This window comes from Labrus mixtus, chromosome 2 (genome assembly GCF_963584025.1).
Source record: "Labrus mixtus chromosome 2, fLabMix1.1, whole genome shotgun sequence".
In the NCBI taxonomy this organism is placed as follows: Eukaryota; Metazoa; Chordata; class Actinopteri; order Labriformes; family Labridae; genus Labrus; species Labrus mixtus.
The window spans coordinates 30,316,420-30,340,816 of record NC_083613.1 but is presented as its reverse complement, the minus strand read 5'-3'; the positions used below and the strand labels follow the sequence as shown (position 1 = coordinate 30,340,816).

At 41.0% G+C, this 24,397-nt stretch overlaps 1 protein-coding gene and 1 long non-coding RNA gene across 6 annotated transcripts in view; one reads left to right on the top strand and one right to left on the bottom strand.

Moving 5' to 3' along the window:
- ank2a (ankyrin 2a, neuronal) overlaps nt 1-24,397 on the top strand; it is a 93,590-nt gene that overhangs the window by 13,874 nt on the left and 55,319 nt on the right. For 2 of the 5 annotated variants that reach the window (XM_061065124.1, XM_061065107.1), the window contains exons 2-8: nt 12,603-12,704; nt 19,776-19,874; nt 21,571-21,669; nt 21,806-21,904; nt 22,027-22,212; nt 22,540-22,563; nt 23,884-23,982. In XM_061065124.1, coding sequence (XP_060921107.1) covers nt 12,603-12,704; nt 19,776-19,874; nt 21,571-21,669; nt 21,806-21,904; nt 22,027-22,212; nt 22,540-22,563; nt 23,884-23,982 — 708 coding nt within the window. Of the gene's footprint in view, nt 1-12,602; nt 12,705-18,555; nt 18,625-19,775; nt 19,875-21,570; nt 21,670-21,805; nt 21,905-22,026; nt 22,213-22,539; nt 22,564-23,883; nt 23,983-24,397 lie in introns of those variants that run through there. The other 3 variants (XM_061065140.1, XM_061065116.1, XM_061065132.1) reach the window with 2 other exon arrangements.
- Nucleotides 5,225-13,701, bottom strand: LOC132995601 (uncharacterized). The gene is made up of 3 exons (XR_009677035.1): nt 12,838-13,701; nt 12,582-12,694; nt 5,225-5,360 (listed from the first exon to the last, which is right to left on the bottom strand). It is a non-coding gene; the product is annotated as an uncharacterized LOC132995601 (long non-coding RNA).

Sequence of the window (24,397 nt, the reverse complement as noted above, 5' to 3'; positions counted from 1 at the left end):
TCATTTCATAGTATAGATTAATGCTTTTTGTTTATCCAAGGCAGCCACTGATGTATTGAAGTTCATGTGTGTGTGAAAATAAACCTGCAGAGACAAGCCAGTGACTGTATATAAATATGGATGTCGCATCGCCTTCAGTTTTATCAAATTGAAGCCAAAAATACCCCCAATCGACAGACGCTGACATATTGAGCTCATATCGTCATATGGAGCCAAGACATGTGCAGAAGGGATCTGAGTGGTGAAGCCATGGAATTGACGCCTCGTCCCTTTCTCTTAACCGTAGCACACATTTAACATGGCGACAAAATGGAAAAAATCAGCGCTCTTACGCATCAAATAACTAATTCAGACAAAACGTCTCAGAAGCATGAAACTTGATCATAGATTGTGATAATAACTAACCATCACGATGATTTAGATTTAATTGTTTTGACCCATACCCCATTTGACAACATGGAGGAGGCGTGGTTTATGACCTATGCTGCAGCCAGCCAGTAGGGGGAGCTTCAAGTCTTTTGGCTTTAATTTAAGGGGGTAAACATTTTTATTTGGTATCCAGAGCAAAAAAAATGTTGCCCAATAGCAAAGGTGGCAAAGTTTAACCACTGAGTCGACTAACCGGCCACATCCTGGCATGTGCAATGATGTGTGCTTGTCTTTGTATCACTATTCACTCTGCAGTTTCAAGGTGTGGTATTTATGTCTCTGTGACATTTCGCTCTCATTCTAAATGTTTTGGAGGCATAATGGGGCGATGACGTGATTCCCCCTGTGTACCGTCTTCGGTGGTAGTAACTGAGGTGTTACAGGGGCGAGATGGGATCGGCAGAGACAGCAGGAGAGCGCAGTGCTATGCTCGTGTGTGTGTGCATGTCTGACTGTGCGTCCATGTGGAGCTCTGTTGCACTTCAGAAACTCTGTAAGATAAAGTGAATTCACATTCTGGGACACCACGCCGATGCGCAGTCGATGTGAATTTTGTAAACGAAATGAATGCAGAGTTCTGTCACAGCGCTGCAGTGTGAAAAGGGCTTACGTCTCGGTATCTGCATGTCAGAGTCCTGATGGGCCTCATAAAAGCATTTCGATCTATAAACTGAAAATCAGACCATCAACCCCTCCCCATGTAAGAGATCCACTGGACCAATAGAAACGTGAGCTCACATCAGCTCACTTTGAACCCCCTCTCCTCCCCTTCAAATGTAATCGGACACCTAAATGGACACACACACACACACACACACACACACACACTCACACTTCTTTGGCTCATAATGTATTTTCCTAATCGTCATTATCTTGCACGAGTAGATGGAAGGGGATCGATAGAGATCATTGATCAGCCTCCGTTGATGAGTTGATGAAAAGTCAGATGGGGATAGTATTAATAAAGACACACTGTGTGCACACTCACACTCACACAACAACAACAACCTCACAGTAAGAAGACTGTTTCAGGCTCGACTAACATGCTGATCGATAAGCTCATAGCTTTTGTCTGTAGAATGTGAAACTCAAGATGTGCACCAGTGCAGTTGATGTTTTTTTTACATTTGCTTGCAGTATAATGTTATCACTATGGTAATGGTTTTTTGGCTTGTAACTGTCAGTCCTAGGACTAGATCATATATAAGTGAGTGGAGATTACTTTTAACAATACGCACATAATAACCATGACCATAAGCATTCATAGGAATCCAGAAATATCAAACAGAAAAAGAAACCAACACGTATTAGACTGATGTGCGGGACATAGACAGGGACATTTTGAAGTTACAAAAAACATGTATAGCGATATATTCCTGTAAAAAAGGACATTTCGAGATCACAGTAAGTCCACGGCTCACTACTCAGCATCTATTTTAGCTGCTTAGTTTTGCTTTGTAGCAGCTTGCGCGCTAATGATAATAATAAAGCAACTGTTAGATAAACCTATGTGGACTCATGCATGTATCATAAAAATCACTTTTATGAATCTTCATTCAGTGCTGATAAACTGTACTCGGTAAACTTTGAATACAAATCCTGAAAAATAAACACACATGAAGATTTCTTTTAAACGTGTTTTGAATGTCAGTGTTAAAGAAAAATATACACTAAAGTCAGATGTACAAAACAATCGTCAACCTCCAGTGTTCCAGTGAACTGCAGTTCCTTGAGTGTCCACTTGAGGCTGGCTCCAAAAGCCATAGAATCAACATTTGATCCCATATTTCAAGAGAAAGTTGGAGTCAACATTTCCGACGTGCCATTGTTTGGCTTCAAAACTCCTCTTCTAAAACCAGTGGGTGTTGTCACTGAGGATGTAGTGTCCATGTTTTATACAGTCTGTGGTACAAAGAAGTAATTTATTTAACATTTATTCAACAATCATCACCACATTAATGTGCAGCCATTTATTTTATTTATCAAGCTGCAAATTAAAGGTGCACAGTTGTGGTTCAAGAAGAAAAAAAACGCCCAACAACCTCGTTCTCTGTTTGACCAGCAGAGGGTGCTAGAGGAGCAGAACAAACCCTGAAAAAATGTTGCATTGTGGAACTAAATGAAGCACTTATGTCTTCATGCAGCGGTGTTTAGCCTTTTCGGACATCATTACAGAGTGGAGTGATTCAGCAGATCTCCTCCACTCATGGTTCAGCATAGAAAAAGGATGTTGCTGATGTTGTTGTTGTTGTTGTTGTTGTTGACTGAGTCTGTGAAAACCTCATCAGGCAGAATGTGTGAACAGAAATAGAGGTGTGAGATAGTGCCCCTGTCCCTGGTGCTGAAATTTAAAACTCCTAACATTAGCGGCATTGACAAAGAGAGACCTTGACAATCCTGTCCACTGATGGTGGACACAAACACACACACGTCTTCACACACACACACACACACACACACACACACACACACACACACACACACACACGCTGTCAAATCATATTCCATCAGACACCAGTGACGATGCAGTGCAGTTGAGATTCAGACCGACCCACTTTCCCGTCCTGCAGGGGGGGAGCCTGTAACTTGCAGGTGATTAGGAGCCACCACTCTGCGCTCACCGCTCAGAGTTCCCCCTGTGGGTCTGTTGGTGTGTCCCGACTTCTCTGTTTGTCACAGGAGGACAGCCTGTACCCAACTTCACCCCCCTTTTCTCTTCCCCCCTCTGCTCTTCTCCCTCTTCATTGCAGCTTCCCCTCTTTTCATGCTCATTATTGTTTAAAGTCATGAAATCGACTTCTCTTTGTGATACCACATGTTCTAAAACAATACAATCTCTGTTATCTTTGTGTTCCATATCATCCAGGAGTTCCTACGCTTTAGAAAAATCTAGAGACCTTTAAACAAATTCTTCACCAAAAGCTGCTGCCAGTGAAAGAGAGAGAGCACTGTCTCAATTGTATACGTTGGCAATATATTTTAGCAGTTCAGACTGTGTGCAGGAGTTTGCCTGCAGTTAAATCAAACTGCTATATCATAACAAGACAGTCAAAATATTGTCACACCCACTCAAAGGAAAAAAAGACCACCATTGGTGTCAGTCTATTCCCTGTTTCTCTTGCAATCATAGACCTACGCAAGTCCTGTTACATTTTCAAAAGGTGTAGCTTCTTGTTGAATCCAGGAAGAGTTTGCAAAATAATGAATGTTTTAGATTAAAGGAAGACTGTGAGACTTTTTCATCCAGTAGATGTCGCCCTTGAGCACCAGCATTAAACCAAAACAAACTTCTGTTTGGCCACACCTCTGTTATTCTGAAGACTGAAATGATGAAAATGATTGCAAACTGTCGCTGACAATTTCAAGTTATCTGGCTGATGAGTTTAACCTTTGCAAATAAACGTATTAATAGCTTTGGTGATAGCTTCTTTTAAGGTTGTCATTATATGATTCCCATAAAACTCAAAGGATATCAATACCTGTTTCTTTACCACTGACACAAAAAAACAAGTCCTATGCAACCAATATTGGCTAATTTCTCATTTTTAAATAACAAATACTTCAGGGAAACTTCTGCACAGAGTCTGAAATGCACAAATACACTGGCAACATATTTGTGCAATCTAGACAACGCTGCCTCTCTCTCTTTTGCTTGTGACAGCCATTTGTTCAAAATAAGACTGAAGACCTGTTTTTTAATGCTTCAGCTCTTTTTGATACAACCAATTATTTTAATATGGGAGCTTAACACGCATGGTGTTGAAAATGATCAAAGTATTGAACATGTTGACAACATTATCTTCCTTAGAAACATTTGAATGGAATAATATTTAACTTGAAGAAAAATAAAACTATCAAAATATGTTTTTTTATATCTCAGTGTCCAGAAGTCAGATCCACGGCGGATCAGCTCTTGTGATATTACCACAGGGGGGCACAAACACTGGAAAAAATTAACACAAAGTGACTTTAATATTCACATAATGTACTGAATCTTCTCCTGCTCTCCCCCCTCTAGTGCATCTCCTCTCCTCTCCTCATCCATAAATCTTTCCTTCTCCTCATTTTGCCCCTTCTCCCTCAGGAAAGACTGCATTTCCCCCGTGATAGTAAGAGAGAGTAGGAGAGGTGGCAGCAGTCAGCTGGATGATGGCATGCAGCTCCTCTAAACCCCGTACACACATTAACTCTGACAGGCTCGCACGTGCACACACACACACACACACACACACACACACACACACACACACACACACACACACACACACACACACACAATCACACCACATCTGTTCACATAGAGGGTTTTCATGTACATCTGGTCACGGTCATTCCCTCTGTGTGTGTGTGTGATCATTTTCAGTGAGTAGGCAGATGTGTCTTACTCTCATCATTCTGCAACCCTTTTCAGTCACTGTCAACGCGCACATGGATGCGACTGGTTCCTTTCCTTATACAGATGTGTGAGTGTTTCTGGTTCTGTAGTGGTTCACTGGTTTGACTCGTAGCCGACTTTCCTTCAGATCTTTCTCCTGAAGAGGAAACAAGAGAACAATTGAAGAAGAGGGACTCTAAAGCCAGAGATTGTTTCCTCTCTTTTTTCCGAAGACTGGATCATTTTGGAGGGAATCCACATCTGCAGATTCTCTTTTTACATTTTCGTTGTGGAGTTCAGATGAACACTCATTCCCTAATGTTGGATGTAGATTTGGTACTTAGTGTAACATAAGAGAACATAAGAAAGTTCACAAAATCAGAACCTTGTTAAACTTTTATTTTTAGACAGAAAGAATTAGAAAGGGGGAGTCATGGCTCACGCTGCAGCCCACCTGAAGAAAGCCCGAGAGCTGGAGCAGCATCCGGAGTACCGAGCTATGCAGAAAGCCAGAGAGCGGAGGAGACGACATCGTGAGAGGGCAGAGAGAAAGCGTCTGGTAAAAAAAAATATGACATTCATCACATTCACAAGTTTGTTTGATGCCGTTACAACACATCCTCTCGTGGGCTTAAGAGTGGACTCTTAAGTACATTGTGTGTGAGCGTGAGCTGTGGGGGGTGGGGGGCTGCACAGATGTGGATGTGGTTGACTTCACATGGAGCTGGATGGTTTCTGTCCTGCTGTCCCTTCAGATGATTCATTGTGCAGTGTGACGGAGGTGGATGATGATGAGGGGATAGTTGACAGATGTGAGGAAGGCTCAGAGGGAGGTCACATGTTGATGTCTGCCACTGTATGGAGCAACCTTTTGCTAATATTTAAATTAATATTAAAATAGATAAAGGTCCGTTAAAGAGATGTATTTGGTTGAATCCGTTCACTTTTTTAATTGTGCTACAAAACGTTTCTTTTATTTAAGAATGAATGTAATTTAATTTCTTCTCAAAACTTTTAAAAAGCAGTTTGTTGGAGTGAATCTTTAAAGACAGAGAGGACTTCTGAAGACATTAACAAGCCAAACTAAATCATGTTTATTTTGGTTCAAAAAAACATTCATTTTTTTACAGTACTTATCCACTTGAAACATCTATTGTTTGACTGAACCTCTAATACAGGCTGTGTCAAAATAAACACAAGTGTCCTTCTAAAAGCAGCTAATAAAGAGTTTTTTATCATACAATACAATACAGAACGATGCCAGTTGAGGCAATACGATATGATCAATCAATCATTATTTGTATGGCGCCAATTCATAACAAGTGTTATCTCGAGATGCTTTACAAAAAGGCATATGGGATAATATGCAGGAAGGATTTGCAAAACGATATGACGCAATACAATATCATAGGACATGATGTGTTTCGATATGATACAATACGATATGATAGGACATGATGTGTTTCGATATGATACAATACGATATGATAGGACATGATGTGTTTCGATATGATACAATACGATATGATAGGACATGATGTGTTTCGATATGATACAATACAATACGACAGGACATGATGTGTTTCGATATGATACAATACGATATGATAGGACATGATGTGTTTCGATATGATACAATACGATATGATAGGACATGATGTGTTTCGATATGATACAATACGATATGATAGGACATGATGTGTTTCGATATGATACAATACGATATGATAGGACATGATGTGTTTCGATATGATACAATACGATATGATAGGACATGATGTGTTTCGATATGATACAATACGATATGATAGGACATGATGTGTTTCGATATGATACAATACGATATGATAGGACATGATGTGTTTCGATATGATACAATACGATATGATAGGACATGATGTGTTTCGATATGATACAATACGATATGATAGGACATGATGTGTTTCGATATGATACAATACGATATGATAGGACATGATGTGTTTCGATATGATACAATACGATATGATAGGACATGATGTGTTTCGATATGATACAATACGATATGATAGGACATGATGTGTTTCGATATGATACAATACGATATGATAGGACATGATGTGTTTCGATATGATACAATACGATATGATAGGACATGATGTGTTTCGATATGATACAATACGATATGATAGGACATGATGTGTTTCGATATGATACAATACGATATGATAGGACATGATGTGTTTCGATATGATACAATACGATGCAATAAAATGTGATACGAAATATTGGATACAGTACAATAAGATGTGATGCGATTTTCTACATTAGATACTGTCAGCTAGGATGCGTTGTGATAGGATGGGATAGGGTATTGGTACTGTACTGTACGGTACGGTATGGGTACTAAATACATGTGATATAAAACTTTGTCTATGGTACGATGCCATATGACACATTTGGTAAAGTAAGATACGATACAATGTGATATGAAACATCGGATACGATACGATACTATCCAATACGATCTGAAACACTTTATGGTGTCCATGAAGAAATGAAACCTGGACTCTTAGTGTTTCATACATTTAGTTGTATCCATAGTTCATATAAAACATCAAAGAAAATAACAACCCATGTAAACAGAGAAGCAAATACTAATAAAAAACCACAAACCACATACAGCAGTAGAGTATTAGAAGGGTTTTAATGTTTCCTCTATTGTAAGCTAAGACTTGTTCAGGAAATAATCCACTATCCTTCATTACATGACTGACTGCAGGTCCAATCCTGATCACATTCAGAGATTACAGCTGCTTCTTAATCAATCCAATCCCTGCTGGAGAGAGAGAGGGTGTGTGTTTACAGAGAGATGAATGAAACAGGGATTGAAAAAGTGTCTGAATAGTGAAGCCTACCTTGTAACTAGAAAGACTTTATCACTCGAGCTTTCTGTGAGCTGCTGTTAATAACTCCTCTGGTTGTGTTTTCCTTTTTTACAAACCTAATTCCTTAAATGTTGGGACGTTATGTAAAATGTGAATAAAAGCAGAATGTGATGGTTTACATAACGTTGCAGCACCATATGTAAATGAACATCAACAAACACACAACAAAGACATCATGTCCTGTTTAAACTGAGAAATTGCATCATTTATGGAAAATAATATGTCCATTTTAAATCAGATGAATATGGGACAGGGTCTTGTTTACCGCTCTGTTGCGTCACTTTGTCTTTTAACACTTTGTCTCTTACTTTGTAAGATTATAGGACCTGAGGAAACCAGGAGACCAGTATCTGTAATTTGCGTAAAGTGGAATGTTTTACCATTCATGCTCAGTGTAGGATTGCAACCAGTTCACCGTCTTTCTCTTATTTAAGGCTTCATAATGCGCCAAACATTTTCAATGGGTGACAAGTCGGGACTGCAGCAAGGCCGGTTTATCACCCGGACTCTTTTACAACAGAGCCATGCTATTTTATGTATTATGTCCAGAATGCAGACTGGTATTGTCTTATCACTGATATCTAGCTCAATGGCCCGTCTCCTCTTTAGAAAGTCAAATTTTGACAGGACAGTTTTCCACTTCACCTCAGGCCATCTTAAATGAGCCCAGACTGAGACAAGGTGGCAGTGTTTTGATGCGTGTGGTTTTTACGTCTACAGATTCCTCTTTGCCTGTTAGAGTTTCAGCCAGCATGTATGAATACAGCAATTCACAAACAATTGGTTTAAACTTTGTTCCTCAGCTTGTGCACTGATCTCCTCTACATAATCTCTGTGAAGCTCTTTTTATACCCAACCATGTCACTAACCTGTTGCCAGTTAACTTCAATAATAGTGAGACAACGTTTCCAGTCTTTTGATGCCAATGTCCCAACCTCATCCACTTAGTACGTCTTTTATAGAATGTCATGCATAGTCGATGCTCCTTTGTGTTACTATATTATTTTGAACTGTAATGCAGGAGCAACATGGGGTGGCTGTGGCTCAGTTGGTAGAGTCGGTCGTCTCACAACCTGCCACCAGTTCGATACCCAGCTCCTGCAGCAACATGTCCGATGTGTCCCTGGGCAAGACACTTAACCCCAAGTGGCTCTAGCTGCTTCGTCTGTGGCGTTTGAGTGTGTATGAATGGGATTGGTTCATAATGATCGTCACTTTACTGTACGCAGCAACCTCTGCCATCAGTGTGAAAAGGTGTGACCTGCGGTGTAAAAGCGCTTTAGGTCAGAAGACTAGAAAAGTCCTGCGCTATACAAGTTCAAGTCCATTTACCAACATGGCTCCAGACTTTGCTTTGGAGATTAATAAAGTGTCTTATCTTCTCTTTAAACTCCTTTCAGATTACAATCTGCACATACACTTGTAATCCAAAGAATGAACCTGAAAGGTTCTGTTATATTCTGCAGTCATGGTTGTAAAAGCACATACTCATGAGAAACCTTCCAAACATGTATGTAAAGTTCTCTGCATCCCCGTCCACATATCAGACACATTTCTTACATTCCCCTAATGGTGAACAATATGTAACTATGTAAGTTACTGAAATCTGATCGGTATACACTGTGTTCAGACTCCACTCCTCTCTCCATCATTACCCCTTGGCGTTCCTCGAGAGCACCGCGGGCCGTGCTGGTCTCCGGCCCCAGCTGTCATGATACCCACCCTGGGTGCACACACAGCAAAGGGTTGTGGTCTTCAGCAAAGAAATGGTCTGGAGAGACAAAAATAGCCAAGGCGGGAGAGACAGCGAGGGTTAATGGCCGCAGTTGTTATCCCACAGAAAGAGAGAGAGAGAGAGAGAGAGAGAGAGAGAGAGAGGAGCCGTGTAGGAAGAGGAAGCTTAGGCCTCACACTAAGACAAGGGGCTGGGGAAGAGATAAAAGGAAACAGAGAGGTGGTAAAAGTAGAATAAGAGAGATTTTGAAAGTAGACATGGATGGAATTAATGGAGACTGATTGATGCAGTCGAACATCTGCAAAAGTGCGTCCTGGGGATGCTTTTAACTAAAGACGCAAAGTGAGAAACTACAGGAACTGGACGGTGGTGGATAATATTCAAACACTGAGTGGAGAGAGTTTTGAGGAGTAGTAAAGGAAACCGATTTGGATCATTATGGGTAACGCAGCGTCATGTCAGGCCTGTGGATCTGATAGAGCTTTAAAGACCAGTGGGAGTGACGACAATTTCCACCGTAACACTGACTACTACGGAGCTGCTGACTCGGGAACAGAAGACGATGTTGTATTGGTAAGAGGAGGAGAGGGAAAAAAGAACCATTAGTTCATCAGAAACAAAGTGTTATTATTAGGAAAGGGTCAAGAAGCATGAGCATGTTGCTTCATCTATTTCCTTCTGGTGTGTGTATGTGTGTGTGTGTGTGTGTGTGTGTGTGTGTGTGTGTGTGTGTGTGTCTGTGTGTGTGTGTGTGTGTGTGTGTGTGTGTTTTCGGTGTGTGTATGTCTGCTGTCATCCCATATGTGACCTTTGATCCTTCACAGGGGTGTGGTCTCAGTCCAGACATGATGTAGAGTTCGATTATTCTGACCTCTCAAGTTAACACCCAGCGGTGATTGATTGACACGTTACTGTCTTGTCAACATTCATTTTGTAGTCAATAGAAATCCTGAGCGGTAGTGTGGCAGTCATGTAATAAAGTAGAAGCTCCTTACTTTTGGAGAAGCCGTAAATCGAAGTTGGTTAATCGATTAGTTGATCAACGTTTTCCCTGCTGCTGGTTACCAGGTGTGAAGAAATCTTAATGTGCTGGTGAAGTGAATTCATTGAATATTGTTTGGATTAAAAAAAAAACATGTTGATAACATAACCTTTAAAAAAATCACCTGATAAAACTTTTCACAAAAATAATTGTTTGATGCAGATTTTGGTTTATTGGAAGTTTAGAGATCATTCATGAACATGCAAATTAAGGTTGTAACCGCTCAACGTTTCCTACTTTATAAAAAAATATCTCAGAACTTTATTCATCTCACTTTAACTTTTGTTAGTTTTGTGTTCATATTGAAGGATTGAATTTGTGTTGAAGTAAAAAATGTGTTCCTTGATTTGACCAAACTTCTAATTGAAACTTTGACAGAAACATAAACTGTTAAAAACCAATGAATCAATTTTGTCGAAATCAAACTGTATTTATTCTAACAGGCTCCAACACTCAAACAAGGAGCTTTATGTGTGTGTGTGTGTGTGTGTGTGTGTGTGTGTGTGTGTGTGTGTGTGTGTGTGTGTGTGTGTGTGTGTGTGTGTGTGTGCTGCAGCAGCTGCTCTTGCTGCTGGTGGTTAAATTTAGAGCAGACTCAGAGAAAATGTATTGATACCAGCAGGAAGCTTGACTTCCAAAAGAAAAACCTTTGTTAGCTAATATTTCTTCATACTCCCACCATGCACAACAAGACCGAGCTACTTCCTTATTTCTTATGACTTTCTTATATTTTAATGCAAACACAAACTTAAAGTTCCTGTGAGGAACTTTTGATTTGTGTCAGTTTTGGCGCCTCCTGCAGACAAAGTGGTACCTTTTAGCTTTTCTTTTTTTAAGTTGTGTTTTTGCCTTTTATTTGATTGGACAGCTGAATGGAGACGGGACATGTTGTGAGGAGAGAGTTAGGGTTGATATGCCACAAAGGGCCGAGGTAGTATTCAAACCCACAGACACGGAGGACTTTAGCCTCTGCACATGGGGCGTACAACTTGACCACTAGGCTGTCCAACCCCAAGGGGGATGTTGGACAGCCTAGTGGTCAAGTCATACGCCCTACCTGTACTTAGGTGATCTCGCCCTGCACTCATTACACAGTCATATCAATCACCATGAACCTTTGCTGTAGAAAAGTTTACTATTTAGTAATAAAAAATAATATATCAAACTAATCTATCTTGTCCCTGATATATATTTTTGTGGTTTTGTAGCTCATAAACAGGCATAAATATTAATTATGTTTCACCAGCTAAAACCTCCGCACAGGAGCTTTAAACAAAACTGAGATAAAAATAAAATGTTTAAAATAATTTGTTTAATTAGTGATTTTTCTAGACTTTAAAGGTCCCATATTATGCTTTTTCTGGTTTTATATGCTCTTTAGTGTGTTTTCCATGTGTCCTGTGCATGTTTAGGCACATCTATGTGCAAAAATTCAAAGTCCGCAGAAACGCGGCTTCTCCTACGTCCTCCTGTTAGCTGTAGCATTAGCTGCATGTAACGCTCGGTTCTAGCCCCCCTCGATTAAAATTTGTCAGTGCGGCGTCATTGTCAGTGTGAGATCACTGATCTAAGCCCATTGGCTCGTTGTGTGCAACTCATGTTGAAATTTCTGAGACGCGTGCTCAGCAACTGACCAATAACGACAGAGCGGATCGGCAGACCAATCAGAGCAGACTTGGCCCACGTGGGGTCTAACAGTGTGGGCTCAACAGAGCGTAGCTGACGGACTCAGAGCGTAGAGGGAGCAAGGAGGAGCAGTACATGAAAACAGACACTTTTTTTTGGACTTCAGCTATTGTGAACGTACAAAAGTAGGTACATAGATTAAATATACGAGCATAATATGGGCTCTTTAAAAACTCTAGATGGTCCGATGTAATTCTTATCAGTTGGGTAAAAGGGATTTTTCTCACATAAACAATATATTTTGTAAATGAGTGATCGTGTAAAGCATACAGTCAGAACGGTCCTGATCTACATCTATTATTCTACCATCTACTATTCATCTAAGAGGAATACCACAACTACTGTAGACAACCCATATCTTGATCCGGAGTTCCTAACATGACCCACCTTCCTATTTTGTGTCTACAGTCGGACAGTAACACCAGCTTCCTGCGGGCTGCCAGAGCGGGAAACATTGACAAAGTCCTGGACTTCCTGAAGAACGGAGTGGACATCAGCACCTGTAACCAGGTAAGAAAACGACCTCAAGAGAAGCTACACCTACAGCCTGTGATGCTGATGCTGAGGTTTTCAGAAATCTGCAGCATAATGGTTCATTTTGCACACACACACACACACACACACACACACACACAGAACATACATGACATGCTTCTGTCCCAGCAGTAGGTCAAAGCTGTAAACTGGCCTGTCCGCCTAACCTGCTGAGTCGAACCTTCGCTCTGCTGTGTCACCGTGGAAACGAGCCGTGTCAGCACATACCTGAACATGCCGAGCCGCCCTAACAGCTACGATCACCCCCTTCATCCCCAAACCCCTCCATCCCTCCAATCTCAGCTCCATTTGACAGCACGAGGTCCCTCTGGCAGCTGTCACCCACCCTCACCCACATTCCACTAAGGAGGGATTGGTGCAAGGAGTGGGGAGGAGTGGGGGGGGCCTAGAGCTCTGCACCCCCCCTGCTCTGCCCCGGTCAGTATTATTTACAGTAGTCACAAGGCGGCTTAAAGGAGCATGTGGGGAATGGCTACGTGAGGGTGGGTGTGTTGTGTTGGGACGTGCACATCGTCAGCTCCTTTTATATTTTTTGTGCTGTCTCATCGCTGTAAGCCTTTGTAATGTTTCCAGCAGTTTGATATCGTCTATTATTAAACAGCAGGATGCAATTGGACAGCACGCAGGAGGCGGCATCTGCCCCACCCACTGCTTTGCTGTTTGTTGTCATGGTCACCACGGCTTTTGTTGACTGTACCAAGAAGACACACACACACACACACACACACACACACACACACACACACACACACACTCCTTCCCTGCAACAGTAGATCCCTGCCCTTCATAGTATCTGTCAGGGGGGTCAGATGATCACTTTTAAGCCCTCATCAGGTGACTAGAAATGCGAGTGACATTTCATAGATACCCCGGTGATGCTCGCTGTGTGTGTTTGTTTGTGTGTTTGCGTAACTCAGAGATCAGCCAATAAACTCTACGAGTAGATGTCATTATTAAAGAGAGTCACATGAAATGAATACCACTCGGCTATTTCTTTGCTCTCATGCAGTTCATTGTGTTGATTTTACCAAAATGTAGGAAAAGAGACGAGCACACACATTCACACTCTCAAACACGTTGAAATAATTATTGCAGGTACATTCAAAATTCCAAGACACATATTGCTGAACATATGTCGTTCACTTGTGCTTGCTCCTGTTTGTGTGTGTGTGTGTGTGTGTGTGTGTGCATGGGTCTTCATGCTCAGGCTTACCATGCAAGTTTAACAACAACCATATTCACATTCCTACAAGTTCAGTACCGGGTTGCACCGGTTATGATAAAGTATCACAGAGAATGCACTATTAACATCTACTATGTTGCACCATCTGAGATAGTTACAAGGTGGGCACACGTTTTCACTTTAATTGTAATTGAAGGTTAAAGGGGTCTTTTTCAAGAGGAGATGCCACAGGTAAAGTGGTTAAAATTCATGTGCTTTAGGATGTCTCCTTCCAAGTCGACCCTGTTAGTAAAACCCACCACACAGAGGTATGACCTCACTGAGAGTGCTGATTGACATCTGAAAGGATACGACACCATTAGAACAATAATCATATTGTAAAAAGTTGACAATTTGGACAACGACCACAGCGATAAGAGTCAAACGTATTGTGTTAGCTTTGATTAGCATCAAAATGGATTTTCAAGGAAGAGAATGGATCAGAATCACGTCAGAGGAAAAGCACTCCACACAATAACAGAGCCATTATCTACAGCTGTCAGCACTGCAGGAAGAGCCACCGCCCCCCCACCACCACCATAAGCCCTAACAGATGTAAATTGTATTAACTCAAAATGTCTGATTTCATTCATTTAAGTTACGTTACATTAAGTTACATCATTTATGTGATTTCATCCAACCAAAGCAAAATATAATCAGCAACTAGTGGTCACATACGGTGAGAAGAAAATACCTTTTGCCTAGTTCAAGACAATGCAATAACATATTAGGACTACGCTGTAGGTTACAAATATGCATGATGGATGACTTTATTCAATCACTTAATGTTTTTCACAGCTGCACAACATTATCCTGCTGTCTTCTTTGGAAAATTAACTTCCGTTCACGTTACCCTCATTCATTTCATAAGCGCCACCATCAACAGTACATCTGGTAAACTGCAGGAGACGCTGGGATGGAATTTAGTGTTGTCCATAGTGGTGTGTTCATTAATAACTTTAGAGTCAGATCCTAGAAAGCAGCAAAAGTTTGGCCAGAGTCTGCAGCCAACGGCAGGCTATCCAAGTACGTTACAGAGAAGGAGAGACAGAGATACACTCCCTGTCTGCCAAATCTACAGTCAAAATATTGCCACACTTTTATGAATGAGCTAAAGGAATCATCCTTTGAAAAATATTTTAAATAAGCTCCCAACTTATTGGTTCTTATAGTGAAAAATATGTTTTTTTTATTTTCAGGCTTAGGTTCATTTTTGGGATAGCAGATGGAAGATAGACAATTTCTTTAAAGGTCACACATTACACTCCTTTACAACAAGTTTAAATGAGTCGCATGAGGTCCCCAAAACATGTTTGTGAAATTTCTTGCTAAGAATTCCATCTGATCCTGTATTTGATCATGCCTATAAACCCCTCTATTTCAGCCCTGCTCAGAACAGGCTGTTTCTGTGTCTGTAGCTTTAAATGTAAATGAGCTGTGTCTGACCACGCCCCCTCTCTGGAAGGGGATGTGGCTCGACTTTCTTGCACCATAATGTTTACAGTGAGAAGGCAGACTCAGAGCCCAGAACAAACACCTAGCTGTGGGAGTGTCACCCACCTGGGGGCGGGGTTACTGCCCTTTGTGACGTCATGAAGGGAAAATCTCCAAACGGCCTGTTTGAGCACACATTTTCTGAAAAGTGGAGCAGGCAAAAGACGGAGAGGATGGACTTTTCTCAAAATTGGGGGGGGGTGTAGACAGACTAGAGACACATAGTGTTGGAATAACATGGTATAGTGTATTTTGCATAAAATGTGACTAAATAAAATAAATAAATAAATAAATATTTTATAAACACACGTGAAATACATCACTTATTCGATGGAAAGTGAGGACGTATAATAAAAGTGTCTACAAACATTAATTTGGTGACAAACTGTAAGAAATCAAAAGGCATACGCTCGACCCAGTTTGTGAGGGATTGCGCAATCTGGGATGAGGCACAACTCGTCGCTGCCTCACCTCGCATGTCTCCGGCAGAGCCGGCAGGAAGTATGCGAATTCAATGATTTTGATCATGAAAATGATGGAAGAAATAACATTTTTAACACAGACCAGTAGAACAATATATATATTTATTTTATTTAATCATTATTTGTTTTTTTACTTTTGATGATGAGCCTCACCTGACCGCACGTCTCTGCTCTGTATGAGTGTGTCATTGATGTGTTAATATGATATGTTTCCATGTCCTCGCAATTAAGGACAGACCCCTCTAATCTATCCAAATGTTAATCCTTTGTGAGTGATATTGCTCTTTAATCTGCCCCCATTAACATTATTTCCCCTTTTCCTCTAACGTTCATCCTCTCTGGCACTTTGACTCGTAAAACAACATCAAATAAAGTTCACCTTTTACTACCACATGTGATTATAACACGGGTCATATGGGCGGGAATATTCATGGGAGTTGGACAGAGCTCGGCAGCGTCTCTCCTGCCAGGAGGCTCTACAAACTGGCAGGGATCACTTAGCTGAGCTGAACGTCCATTAGCTAAATGAAGCTTACACTTACAGCTCAGTGGAAAAGGAGCTTTAGATCTGTGTGTGTGTGTGTGTGTGTCTGACACAGTGTGTGTTTGTGTGTGAGTCCCCTGTGGCTTCTGTTCATCTCTCCTGGAATACATAATAGTTGAAATTTGATTGAAGCGCTGTAATAAGATTGCATAATTCTTGCTGTGTCATTGAAGCTACCATTTCAGGACTGCTGGCCTGAAATGTTAGCTTGAGTAGACACTCAACCTCATGTTTCAAAGTAACTAGAAGTGTCTCGCTTGTTGTGACTGCATCCAAAAATCTCTGACTGAGGAAGGAGATTTATTCGATGATTGATGACTTACTGAAGCAATGACAGAAGTCAATAACAGAAGAATGGGTAGTCCAACCCTACAAAGCTATTTTTTTCCATTGCAGAGTTTTAAAACCATCTACAGGAGGGCTGTGCTGTAAATGTATTGTTATTGGGATTTGAGCTTTTGCGCCAAACACACCGCAAAAGTCTGAAATTATCCGGATAAAAAGGATCATTTGGGAAACAAATGCGGAATCTTATTTTTTCTTTCTATGTTCCTGCAAATGAGCAACACCTGAGGACATGGTTTGGCTGTGCACGAGGTGCCCTGTTGGACGTTTAAAATCAGAACTAGCAACACATTCTCACTTAGCATGTGTTCATTTAACCTGTTGGATGGTTACCTGGGTATAATGACCCTGCTTTCACACTATTTTGAAGCAGTCAGATGCTAAGTAGCATGTACCCTCAGATGAATTGGTGACCGTTTGGATGTTCATTCTGGGTTCAGGAGAGACATGTTGCGTTAAACATCAACTAAAGCAATTAAAGGCTGAAAAGAACCATCTAGCTTCAATTTAGATCACAACTCTGGAGTTGAAATGACCGATATCCCACCACTCTCTGACATGTTGTTTTGACAAAATACATTAATTCATTTCTTGGAAAAACAAAAACATGACAAACATGACAAAAAAGAATATAATCTTAAATATGATGATGATGATGATGATGATGATGATGATGATGATGAAGAATTTAATGACTATGATGATGCGATATGAATCCTGTAACAACCCTGTTGTTTTGTGTAATCTGTAAAGTACAGTAGCTGCACCTTAGAATGATTTTAATCAGCAGTTCTGTTTCTAAAGTGTCTTATTTTTATGGTTTGGTTTAATGTGAAGTGGAAACATAAGATTTTTTTTCTTCAGATGGCTTCTCGATGACTAGGATTCGCTCAACAAGCTCGACGGTGAATCTTTCAAAAGACTGTTAGTGGAACAAAAGCTTTCTTCTCTGTGCACACAAAAAGAAAATCCAAGAAGAAATCTATTCTGTACAATTATATTAATTATCTTGAAGTATCAGGAAGTGTAATATTTCCTAGAAATATATTCTTGGACATGATGACGGCTCCTGTTTTAACCTTTCAGAGCGGTATCACGTACCTTCCTTCACCGTCACTCGGTTGGCTAGACGCTAACTTAAATACTTTGGCCTCTGAGGAATGCCCTCTTTTTCTTTTTTCTTTTTGAAAGGTTGACATTTTCAGCAGCCTCTAAATATGAGTATCCATGTTTGTGTGTGTGTGTGTGTGTGTGTGTCCTACATACCCTCTATGACTGTGCAGAAACATGACACCCCTTTGGCTATTTGGCATTTGGCAACTCAGTGTGTGTGTGTGTGTGTGTGTGTGTGTGTGTGTGTGTGTGTTTGGTGTACTAATTTTGTCCTTTGTGTGTGTGTGGATGCGTGTTATCTGTGCATGAGAGAAGGAAGGGGGGGGAGGAGGGGAGGGGGGTAATGATAGAGGTGTTAGCAACAAAACAGCCTCCTTTCTTACATCAGTTCCAGGAGAGACTTCAGAGCCAGGAGTTCCTCTGTGTGTGTAACCCATCTGACAGAGTCTGCAGAGGGAAGAAGGCAGACAGAAGCTTGGATCTAAACCAGGGTGGGGAGCGTGGAGGGATGCTGAAGACCACTGTTGATGGTTTCAGCTCCATCACTTCTAAACCCAGCTTGGAGGAAGATTTGTGAAGGAAGACAGAAAGAGTTTGTCAATTGGTAGTAGTCAGTGTTTAAATATTCTTCTCTGAGTGTCGAAGGGAGACAGAATGGAGGAAGACGAGGACGAGGTGAATCCTTCTTCTGTTCTGGGTTTGAATACGTTTCTGTCCCAGGTGACATATATGTGTGCATGTGTGTGTGTGCAGTGTTAATACATCAGTTGTTAAGTGATTGCCTGTCAGTGTTGACACATTTACACTCTACTACTATCGTCCTCCTGTGCTGCTCTTCAACCTGTAGCTCTGGTTGATGGATCAGAGGCCCTTTATGTAATGCTCACCTGAAAACCTGCAGAGGGGGAAAACTGCTGCTGTCAGCACCTGTGTGTCTGATCGGACTTAAAGCTGTTTGTTTGCACTTACTGACGTTGTTTCCTCCTTTCTAGATCCTTGTTTGTGTTGTTCTTACTCTCTCATGTACGTCGCTTTGGATAGAAGAAATTGTAGAAATTGTAGTTTCCTTTGCTTGATACAGTTCATCTCCTTCAGAATAATTCAGTGGACTCCTTCTCTCAGACAGGATGCAAAGAAAGTTCCTGATCACACAAATCTTTTAAGGCAAATGCTATTCCTTTGCCCCTAAATCATTTTTGCCTTAAAAGAGTTTTGTGCTCCAGAACTTTCTTTGGATCCGGTCTGAGAGAAGCAGTCCACTGAATTATTTAGCTGAGAGCAGCATCTTCCGTTTGTGGAGTTTCTGAAGCGCAACAGTTTCCTCCTACAGCTCATCTTATTTTTAAAGCGTCTGGATATTGATCGACCAAAACAAATCGTGAAACAAGCATCTGTAATTTCTCATTTTCCTTTTCATGGTCATTTTTTAAAAATGGGTATATCAACATGGTAAATGGATTTGAAACATTTTTCTGATTGTGATTAAAATGTCTCACATAGTTTATTTGCCCTGGTCAAATATTTTCTTCCTAATATCTTTTTCCAACCACTTAACTGAATATTCTTAAAATGAACACAAAACAATGAATACAATAAATCAGGTTAACACTTCATTTTTGCATCATGCATCAACACTCCTGTAAGTGGGCTGGTTTGCATTTACTGAAGAATAGTTCATTACACTGCACTGGATTTTGCACTTTTTGGTGTTTATCAACCACTCCCTCTGTATTTCAGCTAATCATGTTCACAAGCTTAATTAATCAACCACTTAAGCTCCTTTTCTCATCTCAACATCTCGTGTTTTCTTTTTGTTTCCTCCCCAGAATGGTCTGAACGCTCTTCACCTGGCTGCTAAAGAGGGACACAAGGATTTAGTGGAGGAGCTGCTGGAGAGAGGGGCACCTGTTGACTCTTCCACAAAGGTACATAATGCACATACTGTATATATACTGTATATATCATGATTTAGTTCTCAGTATGTCAACTTTCTAGATGTGCATTATGTCACATATTGTTAGCCTCACATGGGGAAAAATAGCCAATGTCAACAGCTGTGTGAGAGAAGGAGAGAGACAGAGACGGTAAGCAAGGAGTGCACATGAATACATGTAATATATCATGGTATGAGTTGTTAATGGCGATGTAAATCACTGCTTCCCTCTTGAGCTATGAAACCTGATTCACAGTTTTGGGGGAGGGGTGCTGGTGGACATTTGAGGAGGTGGAAAAAGCATGAATGAACTTCATATCTTTACATCGGAGTGCTACCCTGCAAGTCCAACAATAACCCTTCATGTACGTTGGGAGGTTTCATTATTTAAGTTTACATCAAAGATTGCAACACAATTTGAAAGTGGTCGCTGCAAGTCTTCCATTTTCGAAGAGAGAGGTCCCGGTTGACTACTTGATTGCATCATGACGGGATGTTCTGGCTTTACTTGAAAGGAGAGAGAGTGAGTGTGAAGTGAGCTGCTCGGCATGCTGACCGTTATATGACTCTGTGAATGCCTCAAGTGTCATGTTTAACAGATCCAAACAATAAACAGCCTGCGAGGACTATGTCAAACTGCTGGCAATGCCCTTTGGATTGAGATGAGTTTTTTTCTTTAAAGTCGTTGGTTCTCAAACTATTTCAGCCGGGGCCCCCTTTTGGCAGATGAAAATATTGAAATTCCTAAATTTTAACAATATATTTCATTGGCTGCAAAAAGAACAGAAAAGCAGTTCATTGTGTGACAACTGAAAAACTAACAATCAGCCTTTAAAGAGGAAGAAACTCAAAGTGATACTGTAACACGACACTTCAAAATTTGTGACATCTGGAGCTGAATTATCAGACTTTTACCTGATAGTCCTCTCAAACAATGTGGCATGCTTTGATAGCTGCTGTGAATTGTTTTGATTAAGCCTTGCATGGCCGCCTTTGTCGTCCATCATAATTCTTGCCAAACATATCTGCTTGGGGCAGCTGTGGCTCAGTTGGTAGAGTCGGTCATCTCTCAACCGAAGGTCGATCCCCAGCTCCTGGGCTAGACACTTAACCCTGAATGGCTCCCGCTGCTTCGTCAGCGGAGTATGAATGTGTATGAATGGTAATAGTTACTTCTGATGGTCTCACTACATAGCAACCTCTACCATCGATGTGTGAATGTGTAGGTGTGACCTGCAGGGTAAAAGGGCTTTGAGTAGTCAGAAGACTAGAAAAGCGTTATACAGGCTCAAGTCCATTTACCAAACACTTCACTTTCCTCAGCTGGAATATGTAACTAACTCACATGTTGATGAAGGTTGGTGCTTCATTGCTGTGATTGGTTAGCTTCAGGCGTTGACAACATGTCAAGAGCATCACCAATTTGATAGACCTATCCTATTATTGTGTATTGGAGGCGGTGGAACATCTGTGTGTTTGACTCAATTGAAGTGGAAAGAGGCTTTCAGGGTGTATTTATCGTCGTTGGCGAGCAACTGAAAACTTGAAAGCACCTCCAAGCGACATGTTGGAGACCCCTGGCCCAGTGGTTTCCAACACAGCTTTTTATACCTGCCAATATTTCAACAAACCTCTGGATTCTAACCCACACTCTTTCTGATAGCCTTGTCCACTATTCCTCTCTGCAGAAAGGAAACACTGCCCTCCATATTGCCGCGTTGGCCGGACAAAAAGAAGTGGTCAGACTGCTGGTGAAGAGAGGAGCAGATGTCAACTCACAGTCACAGGTGAGAAACTTCTCAATAATCAATAGATTTGAGATATTCCTTTTATAAAAAGTCTGTAACGCCATCACTGAAAAAAAAAAAGAAAAGGGATCTTACGTTGCAGGAGTGTTTGAACTTTATGTGTTTTCCTCTGCAGAATGGCTTCACTCCAATGTACATGGCAGCGCAGGAGAGTCACCTGGAGGTGGTGAGATTCCTGTTGGAAAATGAAGGGAACCAAAGCATCGCAACAGAGGTAAGCTTTGTGTCAAAAAATACCTTTAAACGGTTCAAGTAACCGCTGATTCCTTGATAAACTTCCACCTCAGATTTGAGTCAGTCACTCTGAATTGTTTCGTCTGTGTCTGCTCCTCAAAGGACGGCTTCACCCCTCTGGCCATCGCTCTCCAGCAGGGCCACAACTCCGTGGTCTCCCTTTTGCTGGAGCACGACACCAAGGGGAAGGTCCGCCTCCCGGCGCTGCACATCGCGGCCCGCAAGGACGACACAAAGTCTGCCGCGCTGTTGCTCCAGAACGACCACAATGCCGACGTCCAGTCTAAGGTGAGGGAGGTGCGAGGGCTGGAGAAGATATATGGTGGAGGGAGTAGAAAGGACGGGAGGTGGAGTGGGAAGTGTTTGAAAATACATCAGAATCTTTCACGTTGACAGTTTTATTCACTCTATCGATTATTTGCTAAAATAAACGGACGCCGACTCTCTTAGAATGCTTTGTTCTGTGCGTCCTTCTGTTTCTGTTCTCTACATCTTTGACCTTATGAACTCACCCTGTGTTGTGTGTACATGTTGTGATAAGCCCTTTCCCTAACAACCCTACCTCCTATCCCCCTCCCCACCCCCTCCTTTTCTCTCTCAATGCATCCTAACCAGATGATGGTCAATAGAACCACAGAGGTATACCGACTCATTACCTCGACGTTAAATGCCTTTTTGTCACTCCTCCTGACCATCTCTTTCAGCTCACCTTGTCCTGATCTTTTCCTTTTTAAAAGGACTTAGGACGTCTTGCATGTCAGACTTATCGAGCACAGATACAAACGCATGCAGCTGACTATGCTGTTTACACTCTCCTGCATGGCTGACAGTAAAAGACATTGTGTTGAGATCCAGAGATTGTTAGGTTTATTGCACTTACTTACAGATGATCTGTTCTACATTCCTGTATTTCTTTTGAATATAAATCTACAGATAAGTCTACAAATTTCTGACTGTAACGCTGATATAGTCTTTCACTCTTTTGCTCTGCGTAACTCCAGCATGCGTTTCATTTTCAGCATGTCGATAGCGTTGTTGTTTTTTCCTCTCTGACACACGTTGTTGATCTTTAAGTTAACTCTGTTTCTTAATTAAATTGCACCATGTCTATCAGAATGGGAAGGTAAGAAGAGCACCCACCTTCATCTGTGTGCTGTAGATTGATATACTTTATAAGTGTCCATTTGTCCGTCCTAGCAGATACACATAGTGCCTAGTTTATTTTAGTTTTTCAGTTATGATTTTTGTTTTATCCTTAGTGTTTCTTTGCATTGTTTTGCATGCGTTGTATGTGATATTTTGGGGAATGCTCTTTGTTTGTGCTTCTTCTCACACTTTTTGTTTTTTTCAGCATGCACGATGGATGTTGTAGTTGCTTCAGTAGATTCAGTTTTTGTTCCTCAATCTGCTACAGAAAAATCAGATACTTCCTTTTTACCTCCTTTCTCTATGATTTTCTTCGATTGTTTTCTCTAAGTTCCTTCTTTAATCATTTATTATTTCCTCTTTTGTTTTTCATAATTTTTGAGTATTTATTTCCTCCTTTTTACTTTCTAGTTTTTCTTTCTTACTTTCTGTCTTCTTTTTCACTTTTAAGTTCCCTTATTTCCTTCTTCCTTTCTTTTTTCCTCCTTTCTATTTCATCCTCTTCTGTCTTTCTTACTTCCTGTTTTCAATTAGTTTCTTTTTTATTATATATTTTTTCTCCCCCTCTTTCTTCTTTCCTTCCCTCCTTTCTTTCTTTCTTTCTTCCTTCTTTCTTTCTTTCTTCTTCCTGCCTTTCTTTCCTTCCTTCTTTCCTTTCTTTCTTTCTTTTGTTTCTCTTATGATTTTGCAACTTTTCTCCTTCCCTCCACCTGCTGTTTCAACTAATCTACTTTTTCGTCCTCCTTGTGTCCTTCCTTGTCATGTCTCTGTGACTCTCTCCTTCCCTCCTCTCCCCTCGTCCGTCTCAAACAGAGTGGGTTCACCCCTCTGCACATCGCCGCTCACTACGGTAACGTGAATGTCTCCACGCTGTTGCTGAACAGAGGAGCTGCTGTGGACTTCACAGCCCGGGTAGCGCCCCCATTTCCACTTCTGCATCTGTCTATAGAAGAGTTGAACTTTAAGGCTTGCATAAGAAGTGTGCTCTGTCTTTACCCCCCCCCCCCCCCCCCCCCTCCCCCGCCTGTTAAATTACCCCCTTATGTTAAACTGCATTACTTAGTGTAACTGTAAAGTTAGTCTTACTTTCTTTGAATACAGTTTAGAAATTAGTGGTGATACTTTCATTTATATTCTTAATCAGAGACAGAAACATTACATACAAACTAATATTGAAGTAGATTTTAAGACTTCAAATATGATGTAGATTTGGAAGTTGGATTTTCTTTTTTAAAGTCAGGTCTCAATGATAACCAGGACTTCCTGTGCTTATGGGATGGTGTTTTATTGCCTTAAAGTTAACTTTGCTTTGTTTCATTGCCTTCAA